The sequence below is a fragment of the Euleptes europaea genome, chromosome 3 (assembly GCF_029931775.1).
Source record: "Euleptes europaea isolate rEulEur1 chromosome 3, rEulEur1.hap1, whole genome shotgun sequence".
Taxonomy (NCBI): domain Eukaryota; kingdom Metazoa; phylum Chordata; class Lepidosauria; order Squamata; family Sphaerodactylidae; genus Euleptes; species Euleptes europaea.
Genome location: NC_079314.1, coordinates 92008260 through 92027514, shown reverse-complemented (window position 1 = coordinate 92027514; position 19255 = coordinate 92008260). Strand labels below are relative to the sequence as shown.

Sequence of the window (19255 nt, the reverse complement as noted above, 5' to 3'; positions counted from 1 at the left end):
AAATCCCCAGCCCAGGGATGCGTGAGAGAACCCCACTTCTTGCAAGGGGTCTAAGGAGGCACATGGGTCTGTATCAGGAGAAGTGGTCCTTGGACCCCAGGTCGATGCTGTCTGTGCTTCTCCTCCTCCCTCCTGGAAGGGTATCACAGGCTTTCCACACTCTTCTTGTAAAATTTTAATATTGTTACCTGGCCTGGCTGGGGGAGGGCAGGCTAGAAGTATGAAAAATAAATGAATTCTCTTTCAGTGTCAAAGAGTCAGAAAGTCGACTGGAGTTGCTCAGGGACGCTTGCAACCGTCTTCCCAAAGACAACTACAACAACTTGAGGTGAGGCCCACTGGTCAGCATTTTGGGCGGAAGATCAGTTTTAAGCAAAAAATCAGTAGGTCCATCACAGGCTCTCTGTGCTGGGGGGAAAAGCTTTGTCTTTTGAATGTCCTTATCCTGCAACAGATAAAAACACAAAGGCTTCACTGGAAAATCAAGACAGCATTTCCTTGCTCTTCTTCCAACAGGTATCTGATCCGGTTTTTAGCCAAGCTGGCTGAACATCAGGAAGTGAATAAAATGACCCCAAGCAACATTGCCATTGTCCTAGGGCCCAATTTGTTATGGCCCCAACAGAATGAAGGGTAAGATATGGCGCTCCCAAGAAACAATTCCCTAGGTGTTGTCAAAATATTTTGTAAAAAGTGTTTTAAAATGATTTGCAAGTTTTTCGACAAAACATCAACAAGAAAAACGGGATGAAATGGGTGTATTAAACAAGCGAGGTGTATTCAGCGAGCTAGGAAAATGCCCCAAAATGGGAGTGGAATAGGGTTGCCAACCTTCAGGTACTAGCTGGAGATCCCCCGCAATTACAACTGATCTTCAGCCGATAGAGAACAGTTCACCTGGAGAAAACGGCCGCTTTGGCAATAGGACTCTATGGCATTGAAGTCCCTCCTCTCCGCAAACCCCGCCCTCCACAGGCTCCACCCCAAAAACCTCCTGCCAGTGGTGAAGAGGGACCTGGCAGCCCTAGAGTGGAAGGAGGCAGGCTCCATGTAGTTCTGGAATAGGGTTGCCATGCTCCAGGTGGGGCCTGGAGATTCTGTGAATTAAGACTCATCTCCAGACCACAGAGATCAGTTCATGTGGGAAAATGGCAGCTTCAAAGTGTGGACTATATGGCATCATGTTCCTGCTGAGCTCCCTCCCCTCCCCAAACTCCACTTTCCCAATGCTCCGCTGCCAAATCTCCAGTTTCCCAAACTGGAGTCAGCACCCTATAATCTGGAAACAGGTGTCCATTAGGGTTGCCAGCCTCCAGGTACTAGCCGGAGATCTCCTGCTATTACAACTGAACTCCAGCTGATAAAGATCAGTTCACCTGGAGAAAATAGCCGCTTTGGCAATTGGACTCTATGGCATTGAAGTCCCTCCCCATCCCAAACCCTGCCCTCCCCAGTCTCCGCCCCCAAAATCTCCAGGTATTTCCCAACTCGGAGCTGACAACCCTCATGTCCAAACTAAATAAATTCACTTCCCTCAAGCAAGCATGCCCACATGATTCCATCAGTTATCTCCACGGATGGCAGTAACTTAGCTCTTTGGAAATATGCATACATGAGCTGCTAGACTCAAGTTATGCTCACCAATATTGTGTAGTAAGGATACCATATTTGATCTAGGATGTTTCTGTCCTTTTGGTACGGGTTGGGTTGCCAGACTCCAGGTGGGGCCTGGAGATCTCCCAGAATTACAACTGATCTCCAGATAACAGAGACCAGTTTCCATGGAGAAAATGGCTGCTTTGGAGGGTGACATTATACCCTGCTGAAGCTCTGCCCCTCCCCAGGCTATACCCCCAAAATCTCTAGGAATTTCCCAACCCACTGTTGACAACCCGTACAGGGCAATATTGAGAACGCTGGATCCTGAGCCCCTATTGGTCTACCATTTCCTTGCTCCCTTTTGGAAGGACCTGCTGCTTTGAGATGGTGTCATGGCTCCTGCCTCTGTATGCATGCTGAGAAGAGCAGCAGGGCTGTGATACAAGATCACTCAATGGAGATGGTTCTTTCATTGCTCTGACCGTTGGCTTCTTCTTCCTTGCAGTGGTATCCTTCCTGCTGCTTGGCTTTTATTTCCCGTGCAATAGATCTTTTGGTCTATTGTCCATAGCTCTGGCCTTGACAGCGGTGAGATCAAAACTCTGGCTCTCTCTTCCTGTCACATGCTTGCAGTTCAGTGAGCCCCAGGTTTGACAAGGATGAAAGGCCACTAATCTAGAAGGAGCAGTTTTCTTTGTTACTGTGATGGGGTATAACGTTTCTGCCTTTCTCACAGGCCATGAAGAACCCAAAGTCTTCTCCCACACCAGATATGACAAGCCAAGAAGCTATGTTCAGTTATTTATTGGGTGAAATGTCTCTCAAATTACTCCAGAAATGAAAGGACACTGGTTCCTTTATCCCCAGGAGAAGCAGAAAAATCCTGATCCTACAGTTTTCCAGAATGTTCAAAGTCTCCCATCACTACATTTTTTACAACCTAACTACATCCCCCTTCACATCCATCCTCAGAGTAAAATTACTGGATGTTCTTGTCAACTCCTTGTTCCTTTATTGGCTTGGCCACTTCTTGCTTGAGAAGTATTACTTGCTAATGTCTGGGCATCTGAGGCCCCATTTTGAGGTGTGGACTTCCTATTTCTCTTCCACTAACTAGGACCATATTATATTAGAACTTAATAAATTTAATGGTATACAAAGTTGATCACCAGCAGTTGATGTTGATGTCAGTCTTTTTAAACTCACAATCACCTAGTATCTGAATAACTAGTGTCTGAATAAGACAATGAGTGTGCATGTGTATGTATAATATATACATATAAAATCAAGAAGAGTTGCAAGCTCTAGTGGAGCCATTAATCCCATAATTGCCTGGGCAGGACTGAGGCTATTTATGGAGGCAAGTGCATACAGCTGTCTCCAAAGCCAGAATCCTGTAGACACTTAAAGCAGGGCTTATTCTAGCATACTGCAAAACCTCATGATAGATCTTGGTTTAACACTAGCTTCATGGGTGAAGGAGAGGTCCTGGGCAGGCACTCCATCACCAGATATGAGCCTCCTCCCGGGCTCTCCATCTCCCCCATTCCAGAGACTCTGTTGGTATCTGTGGGAACCATGGTGAAGGGCGTGTTTCACTGATGGGTTCTTCTGTTGCCGACATGTCTGGCTCCTTTCAGGAGCCTTTTGGATTTCTGGTGTCATCGTCTGTGCAGGTGGCCTTTCTCAATCCTGGGTGTCTGAGATGTTGATCTCCACAGAGTTAATTCACAGTGGGTAGCCATTTCTACAGGCTGCTATCCACAGACCCCACTCAGGAATACCAGCGAGAACTCAACAAAATCATGAAGAAATTACCAAAACACATACAGGAACGAATTGATATGGATTCACCTCAAGAACCTCGACCTCCTGCCTAAGATACATAAACCTGGCAACCCTGGACGCCCCATTATTTTGAGCATTGGAACCATCACCGTAGGAGTATCAGGATATATGGACTCCCTTCTGAGACCATATGTCATTAATACCCCCAGCTATGTCCGAGACACCACAGACTTCCTAAGGAAACTACAGTCCATCAACCGTCTCCCAGAAAACAGCATTCTAGTCACCATGGATGTGGAGTCTCTATACACCAACATCCCCCATGACGACGGGCTACAAGCCATTAGAAATACCATCCCTGACAACAACACAGCAGATCTGGCTACACAACTCTGCAGGTTTGTTCTCACTCACAACTACTTACGGTTTGGTAAGGACTTATACCTTCAAAGCAATGGCACTGCTATGGGCACTCGCATGGCTCCACAATATGCCAACATTTTCATGGCAGATCTAGAACAACGTTTTCTGAACTCATACCCACTGGCACCTCTCCTTTACTTGCGATTCATTGATGACATTTTCTTTGTCTGGACTCATGGCAAAGAAGCCCTTGAAAGATTTCACCAGGCTTTCAACGACTTCCACCCCACCATCAATCTAACAATGAATTACTCCGAACATGAAATCAACTTCCTAGACACCACAGTACGGATCCACGGGGGACACAAAAGCACCACATTGTACCGGAAACCGACGGATCGGCAAATGTATCTACATGCGTCCAGCCACCACCCCAACCATATCAGACAATCCATTGTCTATAGCCAAGCCCTACGCTATAGTCGCATCTGCTCCAATCCTTCAGACAGAGGTACACACCTGAGAGACCTACAGCAAACATTTTTGCAACTACAATATCCTGCTGATATGGTGAGAAAGATGATTGAGAAGGCCAGAATGATACCCAGGCACAACTTACTACAAGATAAGCCCAGAGAGAATGACAACAGAACACCTCTGGTTGTCACTTATAGCTCCCAACTAAAACCAGTCCAACATATTATTAAGGACCTACAACCAATGCTGGATTGTGACACTTCCGTTGCTGAAGCACTGGGGGGGGGGGGGCGTCCCTTTCTTGCTTACAGACAGCCGGCTAACCTAAAACAACTTCTCACCCATGATGATAAACTACTTAACAGGAACATGGACTCTGGCACCAAGGCCTGCAACAAACCAAGGTGCCAACTTTGCCCTCATATAGATTCTAGGAACATCATCTCTGGACCCACCAATGTCAGCCATACTATCTCAGATTCATACTCCTGCTCATCTTCTAAGGTGATTTATGCCATCACATGCCAGCAATGCCCTTCCACAATCTACATTGGACAAACAGGTCAGTCTCTTAGACAAAGATTAAATGGATATAAGTCTGACATCAGAAACCACAATATTCAAAAACCAGTGGGAGAACATTTCAACCTTCCAGGACATTCTGTTGTAGATTTAAGAGTAGCAGTTCTCTTACAAAGGAATTTCAAAGGGAGATTGGAAAGAGAAACTGCTGAATTACAGTTGATATTCAAACTAAAGTCAATGCATTTACCTGGGCTGAATAAAGACATTGCATTCATGGATCATTACCAATGCTGATTTCTCCACACCCATCTCTCCCCTGGACATCACAGACTCTTCTGCATACCACACCTAATCCCATCACGCCTGCTATTCACATTTACATACTGTTATCATTTACATACTATTGCTTGTCTGAATTCACTCTCCTCTACTTAAAGACAGATGGATTCACATTCTAGCTGTATCTGAAGAAGTGAGATGTGGCTCACAAAAGCTCATACCCTACCAGAAAATATTTTTGTTAGTCTTTAAGGTGCTACTGGACTCTTGCCCTTTTCTACTTCCACAGAGTTAGTTACCATGACCTCCTTGTCTTCCGTGGAGGACTTGTCAGGCCCAACCATGACAAGGCAAGGAATAAATCAGAAGCCATCAGGCAGGGATAGGGAAAGTGCCAGGGAAGCCACAAGCTCGTATAGCTCTAACCCAGTGTCTTCTTCCACCTCCAGTCAGGTTGTCAAACCCAGACACTAAAAGGGCTTCCATATCTTTAAGAGCAGTGTAATAGGCTGAATTCCACTGGTTGCACTTTCAGTTCACTTGCAGATATTTGGAGGGAAAAGCTAGTGAAATTCCGTTTTTTGCTTTTCCATGTCAGGAAGGATGGATGGGCCTCTTGGGATGTTGACTTCATTATCTGCTTAACGTTGTTTTTGATGGCTTTTCTTTTCCAGGAACCATGTGCAGCTAGATATGGCCTCTGTATCCTCCATACAAGTGGTGGGAGTTGTGGAACCCCTAATACAAAATGCTGAGACCCTCTTCCCAGGAGGTAATCAATTTTTTACATTTCCTTTTTTTTTTAAAGATAGATAGATAATTTATTTACGGCCCTTAGCCAGATAAAACAGAAAACATGGGCTAATAAATTCTTACAAACAAAGAATTACAGTCCGAGTCTTATAACACTTTAAAAGAAAATTACAGCTGGGACACATCTGTCAATTGCGCTAAGAGGCTGTTCTATGGCGTCAAATTTTCACTGCTGCCATGCAAAATTTCGCAACCTGAAGAGTGATTGAAGGATTATCCCCTTGTAGGAGCATCTCAATCCTTTCTCCTGCCGTGTCAGGTCCCATTCTCAATAAGAGGGGCTCAGTAAACCTTTTTTAAAGATATTTTATTAACATTTTCAAAAGCAAAGATAACAAACAAACCTATGCAAACACTTCCATTCATACATTTTGTGCTTATGTGGGATGTGTAAGATTTTAATTAATTTAATTCTAGCATATTAGAAAAATGTTATTTTTCTATTATATTTGTAAGCTGTGGTTATTTATATAAGTCAGTAGAAAATAGTCCTGTCTAACTTAAACTGAACAAAGCAGGTGATCTTTCGTATCTGGTACAGGATATCATCAAATAACAAATGAGATCATATACATGTGACCACAAAATGAGATCAGAGTTAGGGTGGATTTGAGAGGAGGAGATATTCAAATCCTCTTAGAACAAAGAACTCTGGAAAAGTATAAATATGAGGACTAGGCGGAGTCTGTTAGGAAACTTTCACTTTTAAACCCGAAAAGGGCTGAAATGTTTTCCTCTTTTGCCTGGCAAAATAAAAAAAGCTTTTTTCTCCCTTTGCTTCTTAAACCTGGCGTCGTCTCTACTTTGTGATAATAAATCTGGTCACAGAAGAAAGTGTATATTTACATCCAACACTTACTTCAGGTTATCAGTTTACATGAACATTGTACAGTTATTATATTTACTTAAAATTACTGAACTTAACTGTGTTTATACTCAAAAAAATTATCTTTATTTACAACTTATTCAAGATATATGACTATTATTTTCTATCTCTATTAAATTTTTATTCTACAGTTTCCAGTTAGCATATTCAAAATAACATTCCCATTTCTTCAATGAGTCTTCAATCATTCTTTCTTTCAAGATGTTAGTTAGTCTGGCCATCTCCGCATATTTTTCCAGGAAAAGAGGAAGACCCAACAAGAGATGGATTTACTCAATAAAGGAAGCCACAGCCCTCAATTTGCAAGGTCTAAGCAAGGCTGTCAAAGATAGGACATTTTGGAGGACTTTCACTCATAGAGTCGCCATGAGTCGGAAGCAACTTGACGGCACTTAACACACACACAAGGGGTGCTTTAAATACAAAAGGCTAGAAGGCCATGGGATAAGGGGAAAAACCAAGTTGCTGAACCAGAGGTTCAGGGCTTTTCAGGTTGTCTCATTCATTTTATTGGCTGTTTTCTAGATATTGACTTCAACATCTCTGGACTGTTCACTCCTCCTGTACTGGAAATCAAAGACACTGAAGTACCTTCAGTGGAAGAGCCCACGTACCGCCTTCACCCTGCTGAGCCAGTTTCCTCCTTGCCTGGAGAAAGGTAGGCATAGTTATGTTACATGTTATGGCTACCTTGTTATAGTCTTACCTGAAGCACTGAATTTTCCTATGATACTGAGATATAGAATCAACTTTTGTAAATTATGAACTGTCAGAAATTAACTTTGTTTTCCTATGTTTGGCCATTTATTTATTTTAAAATATTTATGATCCACCTTTCCTGAACGAGTGCGCCCACGGCAATTTACAGGACAATCTGAACTCCTAAGTTGTTCCTTAGATTGCTTCTACATGGACACTAGTCTCTACGTAGCTCACACTGCTGCTGTGAACGTAGAAGCATTTGTACAGTGCCGATGAAGCATCCACAAGAAAGTTGTTTGTTTTTTACACTTTCCTGACCTCAGCTCTCAATGGCTGCTATTTCTCTTGCTGCCACTGAAGGGCACTGGTACAAAAGGTCTAATAAAATATCTTACATATGTGGAGATTGGTTCAAGGACTGAATCATAACCTGAGACTGTAAGTCTTCCAGGAGGAGGAAATTTATTTTTATGGATTTTGGGTAAAATATAGAACATGGGTGTTCTTTATCTAAAAAAAACCTCTTTCCTGTGTTGAAATGTATCCCATTCTCACACCCTCCTCAAGCAAGGTTCTAATCTCCTTTCCTTGATGTCAGTAATGGGTAGGGTTGCCCGGTCCCTCTTCGCCACCGGCAGGAGGTTTTTGGGATGGAGCCTGAGGAGGGCAGGGTTTGGGGAGGGGAGGGACTTTAATGCCATAGAGTCTAATTGCTAAAGCCGCCATTTTCTCCTGGTGAACTGGTCTCTGTCGGCTGGAGATCAATTGTAATAGTAGGCGATCTCCATCTAGTACCTGGAGGTTGGCAACCCTATTAATGGGCTGGATGAGGGTGAACAAGCTGCAACTTAATCCTGACAAGACAGAGGCTCTCTGGTTTAGTAGAAAGCCAGACTGGAGACTTGAGGTGTCTCCTGTTTTGGATGGGGTTACATTCCCCTTGAAAAACCAGGTTTGCAGATTGGGAGTGCTGCTTGACACAGCAGTCACCTTAGAATACCAGTTGGCTGCAGTGGCTTGGAGTGTTTTCGCCCAGCTTTGGCTGGTGCATCTGTTACACCCATTCCTGGTACAGTCAGATATATAGTCACAGTGATCCATGCCTTAGTCACATCTAGACTGAACTATTGCAATGTGCTCTGCTTAGGGCTACCCATGAAGAATATTTGGAAGCTGCAGCTGTTGCAGAGTGCTGCAGCTAGACTGCTGGTCGGGGCCAGCTGCCGGGAGCTTGTGACCCCGGTACTACAGTAATTACACCGGCTACTGATACACTCCGGGCCCAATTCAAGGTGTTGATTTTGTCCTTTAAAGCCCTAAATGGCTTGGGATCAGGTATCTGAAGGACCATTTTCTCCTATACATTCCTACCCAGGAATTAAGATCACAAGGAGAGGCCTTTCTGCCTTTCCCACCAAGCAAAGAAGCTCGTCTGATGGGCATACAAGAGAGGGTCTTTTCAGTGGCAGCCCCACAACTATGGAACAACCTCCCCAGGGAGGTACACCTACTCCCCGCACTTTCAATCTTCAGGTGGCAGTTAAAGACAGTTGTATTTAGGATTACATTTGACTAATTTAGTTTTTATTTGTTGGCAGTCCTAATTGAGATTTTAATTGTGGTCTTTTATGTGTTTCTTATCACCATTTTATTTACATTATAACCCACCTTGAGTTCCATAAGGTACAAAGGTAGCTAATAAATGTTATAAATAAAATTTATTAATTGCAAAATCAATTGAACATCTTCTTTACAGATAGTACTTTTGTTGTTCCTTAGTACTCAAATGGCTATAAACTCTCAGAACACATTTCTCTCCCCAGCTAACACATTGCTTGTAGGAAATGCAGTTCTCATGCCTTGCCATGCCCCATGGTTAGGATGCCTCCGTTGTTCTTTCACAGCACGGGCCTCCTATTTCACTGTGCTCCTCCCTATTCTATCCTTCCCTCCTCCATCACTTAAAGCACACCTCTCCCTCAATTGTTTTCTTTTTAAGCAGCAAACACAAATGTCATAGTTATCACACAACAAAGATATTCCTTTTGTGTCACCCTCCCCCCCATCTATTTATTATGTGAAGATTGAATATTGAGCTAATGATATTGCAGGACAAAGATCTTATAAGTCTTCTTTTTTTACTGACAGAAAAAATCCTGAGGTGGCCACAGGAACAGTTCTCCCAAAGGTGACCCAAAACTCTGATGAAGCAGCAGTCACTTTGCCAGCTCCTGTTCCTGCTGATGATTCCTCAGCCTCACGCAAATGTAAGTCTTGTCTGGAGTCCGGTCTCCTCCTCAGAATTTATATAAGCTGATTGGACATGGAGTAGAGGATCATTGGGGGTGTGGGGTTGTGAATTTCTTACATTGTGCAAGGGGTTGGACTAGATGACCCTGGAGGTCCCTTCTAACTATGATTCTGTGATTGTTTGGAAATGCCACTCTCACATCATTTTTTGAAAACAGTCTCAGAATTGGCACAAGATTCCGAACTAAAAGGAATTCTTAACATCACTTGTAAACATGCGCTTAAACAGAAAATTCACGCATTACCAAGTCTACCTCGGGTCCTGTCACTCAAACATAGTCTGAGCATTCCATGCACAGAACTTAATTCCCAGGCACTTGTGGGCCTGATTTAAATCGGGGCTGTGTGTGCAGATTAAGGTTGCCAACCTCCAGGTACTAGCAGGAGATCTGCTGTTACAACTGATCTCCAGACGATAGAGATAAGATCACCTGGAGAAAATGGCTGCTTTGGCAATTGGACTCTATGGCATTGAAGTGGCTCCCCTCCCCAAACCCTGCCCTCCTCAGGCTCCACCCCAAAAACCTCCCGCCAGTTTTTAAGAGGGATCTGGCAACCCTAGTGCAGATAGAAGTGGCTTAAGCCCCCCCCCCAACACAATACACACCATTTTTCCAACCTGAACTGAGCCTGGAGAGCTGCTATTTGTCCTGTTACCAAATCTGATGTGCACTTATCAACAGGGTAGACAGTGGCTCCATTGAGCCATTTGAGGTCAGGAATACAGGGCAAAGGGAAAGCATTAGGCCTCCTCTCACCACATGCAATGTTCCCAATTGAAATTGGGCCCGTGCATACCTGGGAATTAAGTTCTGAGCACGGAACTCCCAGAGTACGTCTGATCAACAAAACTTGGGTGGACACACAGGGGACTTGAGGACTTTGTAATGTGTAAATTAGCTCTGAAATCACTTGAGCATTGTGAAGCACAGACAGGTTGAGATATGCTTGTAAATCAACCTTCCTGCACAGCCAGCAGGCAGTTCAGAAATGCAGTACAAGTTCCGGTAGAACTACCTTACAGACCTTCATGTGTGTACACTGATAGTGAAGGGTTGCAAAGTGCCTTAAGTGGCATGTTTTGAAGTTGGCCTTAGGAATAAGAGTTGGGAAAGGAAGAAAGTAGCATGGAACAGGGCTGCTATGTAGGGACCGGACAGATAATAAGCAGTATACACAATCAGGATTTTTTCAGAAACTGCATTTGGTTTCATCGTTTTCACTTTGCAGCAAAGCGGGTTGCCCCACCCCGACCCTTGGTGCCTCCACCCCTAGCCCAGCCTCGAACCCCTCCTCCTGCGCAGCATCAGAGCCAACCTCCCACCTCAGAGCCTCCTCCCATTCCTAAAGCCCTCCCTCGAAAAACAGCAGGAAGCTTAACGCGAGCTCCATCCGTACCGCCACCACTTCCGCCACAGCCAACCAGGCGCCAGAGTCGCAATGCTCCACTGTCCCCGATGCCTCCTTCAGAACCTGTGAGCAATGAGGCAGCAGCAACAGCAGCTGAAGAACATCCTGCTGATGACTGCAGTATAGAAACATTTGAAGAGTCCATTCCTCTAGCAACAGGACATGATGAGTCAGCATCTGCGGGAGAAAACAGCTCTCCATCAGCATCTGATCCAAAGGTCCAGGCATTGGAGAATGACTGAGACAGAAGCAGCTGCACAGGCTTCATTTCTGCCGGCGAGTTTCTAAGAAAGGAGAAAAAGTAGGATTTGGTGCAACAATGTACATCAAATAAGGCTAGCAGTTCCTGGTGGGGAACACATGTACCGTGTTAACTCCTCTCACTGTTCTGCATTGAAAGCCACTGCTCATGCCTGCAATCTCAAAAGCAATCTCTTCTTCCATGTGCTTCCCTTTCTCATCCTCCTTTTCCCTGCTTTCCTGCCCGAGTGATGCTTCTCCTTTTCATAATTCCATCCTTCTCTCCTTAATGATACTTCCTTCCCCGATCCCCCCAAAAGCTACAAAACATTCCATAGAATACATTCCATAGAATGAGATGGTAGAATTCTGAAATGCCTTTTTTGAATGCCCACCCACCTGCATTGAAAAAAAACCTGCATCTAGTAAACTACCGCATCAGGTTTAGAGTAGCCATGTTTCTGATGTGATATTACCTAATACTCCCTGCATGTAGAAAACTACCCTCTCCTCCCCCACTGGCAGCCTGCAGTTCAGGCCAGATTTACACTGCTTTAGTCTATGGCCTTATTCTGTATAATGTGTAATCCTGCATAAAATGTGCCCAATTAGGGTGCAATCTGAAGGGGAAGAAGAGTGTGGGGCTTCTATCACCTTTTTTTGGATCATTTGTTCTCCCATAAATTGATCACCAAGCTATTTACCCATTAGGGAAAAATCTCCCCCCACAAACACACACACCAAAGCAGAGTAAGATGCTGGGCGTGTGTTCAAAATTGAAGATCTGAGTAAGTTAGAGAGAAGGGAAGATGAGCATTTTACCTATTCTCTTTCTAGTTGCCCATAATGATATATTAATTCAAATTATCTCAGGGATTATTTTGACTTTTAAAGGATAAGGCATTACAAAACCATTAAGAGACCAACACTCTCTTTGCCAAACTGCTCTGCAAATCCAGATTGTGCCAGATCTTTCAACATATTCATAAAGGACAGGAGGAGTCTAGTAAAGATCAAAGTGTTGTCCTGCAGGACTGCCAGATGCAGACTTTGTGAATAGTTGCACAGAAAAGGTGTGGCCTTCTTCATCATGTACTGCAGTGACAGCAAATACGCTTGGTGGTATTTGCCCTCTTATCAACTCTAAAAGGCACACTAGTCCTCCAGGGATCTGTACCTGGCAACCTTAAATACAGTGTATGGATTTTTACTATGGAGAATATAGACATAGGGCATATTCACATGCAAGTACATCACTAAATTTCGTTAGAGTTTATTACTGGCAGTTGAATGTGTGATCCAAGAAGCTTCTTTTTTGGGGGGGTGGTAATAAAATACTGTTTGGACCTCACAAACACTACATTCACACATGCAAGTAAAGATGTACATGTAAACCAGCCCTGTGTTGGATGAAAGATGGATGGTGAGTCTTCACTCTGAATGCAAAAATATAATCTTTATGTTGTGGATCACTTTTCCTACAGGCACAGTCTACCTGACAAACTTCAAACTATTTAGCTATCATTACTTCTCCAAGAAAAAAAATGAGGTCATAGTTTTGTAAATTCTGAGAATGCTTTGTGAAAGATCACTGGCCCATGCAAAGAAGTATGCTTCCTAGGATTTGAGGGAAGGGAAAATGCATGGTAATTAATGACTTACATTTGCAATGCAGATGCTTTAAGAATCTCTTTACATTAGTTTAGGCATTGGCAGAGAGTGGGAATGACTTATTTTTATACAAAACTGATAAATTATTTTTTAAATGTGGGGTCATATTTATGACTAATGTAAGAAAGTTTATTCATTTTTAAAGAATGTCTCTCTTTTGCTTGAAGCAAGGAAAAATTTAGCTCTTGGATTGTTCTTGAGAGAACTGTAAAATGATAGAGCCTTGTAACAAATACATTGTGGCATAAGCTTTCATGAACCAGAGCCTGCTTCATTAAATGCAGTTTATTAGATGTTGCTTTTTAGCGTCATGATTTTGCAGCATCTTTCTCTTTAAGTAAAATAGTCCTACAAACAGCCAATATTTAATATATTTGTATCAGGTTTCTGAATCAAGGGCGAAGCACAGAGACTCGCTTCCTGTCCTTTACAGTGCAGATGTGACTTTGGTCCAGCTATATGGCCATTGATGGAGTTAGAACTGCCTTGCTGCCTTTCACATGTGCTCTGAGAGCAGAAGAATGACTGGAGGGGGTTCAAGTGGCACTTGCGGATCTGATGCAAGAGCCTGGAGATAAATGGCCAGGTGTGTTGGTGTGGCTGTGGTAATTCAGGAGTGGAAAGTCACAGGCCAGCATGTTCTTTCTTCATACTTCCCACGTGGTCCTTTATAGGCCTAATCCTGTTAAGCCCCACTGACAGTGCAATGCAAGAGCGGATATGAAGGAGATCATCATGCGCTGCATTCAGATACAAATTGTGCACCAGAGCAACCTGCCGCATGGTGTGGTGCTTATATGTGGTCTTTCTGTCTAGACATTAGGAAAAAATTCCTAACGCCGGTTTTTCAGTGGAACAGGCTTCCTTCGGAGGTGGTAAGCTCTCCTTCCCTGGAGGTTTTTGAGCAGAGGCTAGATGGCCATCTGTCAGCAGTGCTGATTCTAGGACCTTGAGCAGATGATGAGAGGGAGGGCATCTTGGCCATCTTTTGGGCGTGGAGTAGGGGTCACTGGGGGTGTGGGGGGGGGGAGGTAGTTGTGAATGTCCTGCATTGTGCAGGGGGTTGGACTAGATGACCCTGGTGGTCCCTTCCAACTCTATGATTCTATTCTATCAGCCTTTAAGAAAACAAGGCACCTACTGGCTAAGCCAGGCCACTTTTCCCATCCTAGAACCAGCAAAATTAGTCACTCATTCCCTCCCCCGCCCCCTTTCGATGGTTTGTTTACCACTTTTTAAAAATGCAGTTGCCATTTTAGGCCCGCCTCCGTTTTTCTTCCCTATAGGTAGATGCTACTGTCACGTTAGCCAGTCTGCACCCCAGTGATTCCCGTTCGGCGTATGCCATAGGGCACGTTCACCAACACTCTTTTATTTTCCTATTTGATCGGTTTAAAGACGGTTTGCTTTTGCCAGCTGCAATGTTTGCTTCTTCCCGTAAAACCAGCCAACGCAGCAGAGGGACCAGCTTCTCAGTGCCGCCCGCCCGCCTCCCCCGGAAAGTCCAATGGGCGTGTGACGATGGGCCGCCAGAGAAACGCATCCTTCCCTTTTCGCTACGGTAACGGGTCGTCACGGCAACCCTACCCTGCCCTGCGTCCTCATGGGCCGGTAAGAAAGGCCTCCCCCTGCCAACCCGCCAATCACAGCACTCCCCGAGACCGAACTGGACGCCGGGCCCTCCCTCCTCGGCCCAGACGCGTGGGCACGCAGAGGCGCCGCGCGCCCCGATTGGCCTCCGGTCGCCCCGCCTCCTGTCACGAGGGCGGCGGGGCTGCGATTGGCCGCGGCGGCGCTGCTGGCGGTTGCGGCGGTTGCGGGGCCAGCATGGCGGGCTGCCGGCGGTTGAGCGGCCCGAGCCTGCGCGAGGTGCTGGGCGAGGCGCAGGGGGTGCTCTTCGACTGCGACGGGGTGCTGTGGGCCGGGGAGCGGGCCGTGCCCGGCGCGGCCGAGCTGCTGGAGCGCCTGAGCCGCCACGGGAAGGCCGCCCTCTTCGTCTCCAACAACAGCCGCCGCTCGGTGGCCGAGCTGGAGCGCCGCTTCTGCCGCCTGGGCTTCCGCGGCGTGCGGGGCGAGCAGGTCTTCAGCTCGGCGCTCTGCTCCGCGCTCTTCCTGCGGCAGCGCCTCCTCGGGGACGGGGTCGCCGGGGGGGACCCCTCCGCCGCCGCCGGCCCCGTCTTCGTGCTGGGCGGCGAAGGGCTGCGCGGGGAGCTGCGCGGCGCGGGGCTGCGCCTGCTGGGCGAGGAGGAGGAGGAGGCGGCGCGGGGCCCGGTGCGCGCCGTCCTCGTCGGCTACGACGACCAGTTCACCTTCTCCAAGCTCTCCGAGGCCTGCGCCTACCTGCGCGACCCGCAGTGCCTGCTCGTGGCCACCGACCCGGACCCCTGGCACCCGCTGAGCGATGGGCAGCGCACTCCGGGTGAGTGAGGAGGAGGAGGCCGGCCAGAGCGCCTCTGGGCATACGCCGACGGCCCGTCCCCCGTGCTTGATGCAAATGGACGGTAGTGGGCGCGACATAAATCGAACAAGGGGCCATGGATCGCACACGACCAAACAGCCAAAGCTGTAATTGTAATACGTAACAAGGAAAATGTGTTGCAGCGGGGCGAAGCAGCCGAGGTTACAAAGCTGAAACGGAACAGCGTAAGGAAGGAAAGCGGAGAAGTGCAGAAAAGTTCATGTAAGACATGGAGTCATGTTCTAGTCTGCATCTGCATCTCCCTCGCCTGAAGATAAATTCATACAACTAGAACATGACTTCATGTCTTACATGAACTTTTTTGCACTTGTCTAGCTGGTCGCTTTCCTTCCTTACGTTGTTCCGTTTCAAATTTGTAACCTCGGTTGCTTAGCCTCGTTGCAATACATTTTCCTTGTTACGTATTACAATTACAGCTTTGGCTGTTTTGTCGTGTGCGATCCATGGCCCGTTGTTTGATTTATTTCGCGCCTACTACTGTCTATTTGCAGCAATACTTGTTACAGTAGAGTGAGTTTTTTGTTTTACTACTTTGTCCCCCATGCTTGGCTTTGGCTTTCAGGCCTATAGGCATCCTAAATAGGACAAGGAGAGGATTGGTTGTTTTTTTATATATATATAAATTTTTATTAATTTTTATAACATAAAACAAAAACACACAAATACAATAAAAATGATATATAAAAAAATTAACAAAAGAGTATCTGTATATACTTATTCATACATTCGCAGTTACAAAATTATAAAGACCAAAAAGATACCCATTCGCCCTCCACCCACCTTAAAAAAGTGACCCATCACCCGACTTCCGAAGAAGTGTCTTAACAGTTTTAAAAATATCCATTAACAGTAAAATATAAGAATATTAAAACTAGTTTCTATAACTCACTAATTAAAGTAGTAAAATCCATTTTTGCCAGTTTAGCCCAATATGTGACGGCCTTTGCTCAAATTTTTTTAAATTCTTCCATATCTTTTCCATGTAGGAATTCAGTTAATTTGGCCATCCTCATATACATCCATAGCTTCTCTCTCCAGTCACAAATTGAAGGTTTATGAGAGGAGTGGTTTTGACCAGGCAAGCGGCCTCTGTTGGATGACAACCTTAAAACCCCTTAATTGGAAGCAGCTATCTGGGTGATTGGGATTATGATTGGTTCACTGGGGTTTGTCTTATTAAAAATCTTAATTGTAGATTTAAGCTGCTGCCATTCTGTGCATGTTTCCTTTGAAGGGGAGGAGCTGTGGCTCAGTGGCAGTGATGTAAAATTTCTAGAAATCTTAAAGTCATGGGGAAAAGGTATTTTTTTCTGTTTGTTTCGGTTTTCTGGGTGAAAAACCCAGAAATTTAACATGCATAATTTATAATGTCGCATTTGCCATATGTCTTGATTAATGTAAAAAAGCCCCTGCAGGAATACCTGATAAAGAGATGCAAACTGCTGCCCCCTGCGCTTAGCACATGGATCTTTAATTTTTGCCACCTGAGAGGTAAGAAAGAATAACAGTTGACGATAGATACATTTTGTAGTAAACAAGAGAGAGTTGGGGCAGGTAGGGCTTTTGCCCAGCAAGGCTTCTGATTGACTACTGGAGATTTGATTGGCTGTACAGATTTTTGTTTTAATGTTGCTTTGGCAGCAGCTGTCACCGATCAACACTGTGTTACTGTAGTTAAGCTGTGGGAATCATTTTGTGGCTGGCTCCACCTCCTGCAGCAGCCATTTTCTGGCAGCCATTTTGTGGCTGTGCCTACCGTGCCGCATCAGAATTCCAAGTGTGCCCTCAGGCTCAAAAAGGTTGGGGACCTCTGCCTTAGCTTATGCTCCAATTTCATGCTGTCTTCCCCAGAGTTCCAGTCCGACATTCCTGAGGCTGATGTGGTTTTTCATGGCTTCTTCCAAAGTTTCTCCTTCTAAGTTCAAGAAAGCACCAAAGTTTAGCAGTTCACCTCTATGTCCATCTTTGCCATACAGCACTTTGTACACTTGAAAATAAAAGGAGAAGAAAGTGTGCACCATACAGAATCAAGTGAAATTAGTTACACTACAGAATGAAACCAAACACAGGTTTCTAGTCTAGCGGTACAGTACTTTCTGGGGTGTCAGCTTGTGGAGTGGAAGCTGTGGGGCATCTCTGACTTCCAAGGCCTAGGCCCAGTATGAAGAAACCTTGAGCTAGCTCCAAATTCCTGCTTTAATCCTTATATTGGTGCTTGGTTTTCTTTAAGGTGAGAAATCTGTGTCTGGTCTCTTCCACTTCAGACTGCACTGTTGGGGCATTTTGCTGAACGGTTTAATGTTCCCACAACTCTTTGCACATAGACAAATGGTATTTTCTGAAGAAGACTAGTTCTTCTTGACCATCTTGTTTCCTGTGTGGAAGGAACTTTTTCATATGAAGGAGCATTCAGTTACATGAACCCCCCCCACCTGCAATCTGAAATGATACAGCCCAGACACAGGCTTATCACCTCAGTGAGAACTAAGCCTAATTAGTCCCACTCTAGTGTGGTGGTTGATGTGGTTCTTTGTTCCTTCTACCGATTCTTTCATCAAACTGATTCAGGAGGATGGTTGTGTTTAAGTGTGAAAAAGACTGATCTTCACAGGTGTTGTCTCTTCTCTCTCAGGAACTGGGAGTCTCACTGCAGCAGTTGAAACAGCATCTGGGCGCAAGGCGATGGTAGTTGGGAAGCCAAACACATACATGTTTGAGTGCATTGTGGAGCGCTTTGGTGTGGATCCGTCCCGCATGCTCATGGTGGGTGACCGGCTGGAGACAGACATCCTGTTCGGCAAGAACTGTGGCCTCGATACGGTCTTGACCCTGACAGGTGTTTCACGCCTGGAGGAGGCACAGGCTTACATGGCCAGCGACAGCCCCGCTGCAAAGGACCTGGTGCCTCATTACTATGTGGACAGTATTGCAGACTTGATACCAGGCCTGGATGAGTAAGAGGGAATGTGGGTGGACAAAAGGTCCTAGTCCCTTTCCAGATTGCCAATCTCTCCCATAGAATTCTCTCTCTCTCATTGATTATGGGCTTATCACATTCCAGTGTTTGTTTGGGCAGGAATGGGGAGAGAGGGGTTACTTCCCCTTTTTATTCTTGGAGCTCAATCCATTTTCTTTTTAACCAGAAGTAGGGAAACAATGGGTTGTATGTGAAAACACAGAGTATTTCCAGACCAAGCGAGTATTTATTTATTTATTTATTTATTCATCTTGCCCTTCTCTTGGTGTAGTACAGCTACATTATTTGAATTATTTTTGTTGTTCTTTAGCCACTAGGGGCCTTTGCTGTTGTCCTCTGCATTATTTGAAGCACCACGCTGTGCTTTTTGTGGTATTTGTTGTTCTGAAGCTTTAATGAGGCAACATTTGTACCAGTGTTATTTTTATTTTTTATTTTTTTTTAAATCACTGCTACCATTACAAGCTAGTGTGAAGATTTCTTGTCCCAGAACTCTTAAAACACTGAACAGGGAACATCAGAAAGCCAGGTCAAAAGTAAAATTGCGTCTCCAGATATTGGGATAATTCCTGTAGGGACACATTTTATCAGAACTGTTCAGTTTGCTCAAAACTGATGCAAGTAGAGGCTGGCTCCCTTGATGAGTCTGCACCATGGCATCATTTCTGAGCAAGCTGCACATATGACCTATTCTTACATTACAGTGTTTCTGTGTTCAGAAGTCTTACATTACAGT

At 45.1% G+C, this 19255-nt stretch overlaps 2 protein-coding genes across 2 annotated transcripts in view; both read left to right on the top strand.

Moving 5' to 3' along the window:
• SH3BP1 (SH3 domain binding protein 1) overlaps nt 1–11409 on the top strand; it is a 35914-nt gene extending 24505 nt beyond the window's left edge. The window contains exons 13-18 of the mRNA XM_056847095.1: nt 248–328; nt 517–633; nt 5706–5803; nt 7256–7388; nt 9581–9699; nt 10973–11409. Of these exons, the coding sequence (XP_056703073.1) occupies nt 248–328; nt 517–633; nt 5706–5803; nt 7256–7388; nt 9581–9699; nt 10973–11394 (970 nt within the window). The 3' untranslated portion in view covers nt 11395–11409. The remainder of the gene's footprint in view (nt 1–247; nt 329–516; nt 634–5705; nt 5804–7255; nt 7389–9580; nt 9700–10972) is intronic.
• Nucleotides 11410–14869: 3460 nt separating this feature from the next.
• On the top strand, nt 14870–18537 carry PDXP (pyridoxal phosphatase). Its single transcript, XM_056847033.1, has 2 exons — nt 14870–15482; nt 18175–18537. Exons 1-2 carry the CDS (start codon nt 14891–14893, stop codon nt 18498–18500), a joined length of 918 nt encoding a protein of 305 aa, XP_056703011.1. The 5' UTR covers nt 14870–14890; the 3' UTR covers nt 18501–18537.
• Nucleotides 18538–19255: the final 718 nt, after the last annotated feature.

Coding starts and splice junctions, on each gene's coding strand:
- PDXP (XM_056847033.1), top strand. CDS start 14,891: ATGGCGGGCTGCCGGCGGTTGAGCGGCCCGAGCCTGCGCGAGGTGCTG. Junction 15,483..18,174: donor CGATGGGCAGCGCACTCCGG/GTGAGTGAGGAG, acceptor CTTCTCTCTCAG/GAACTGGGAGTCTCACTGCA.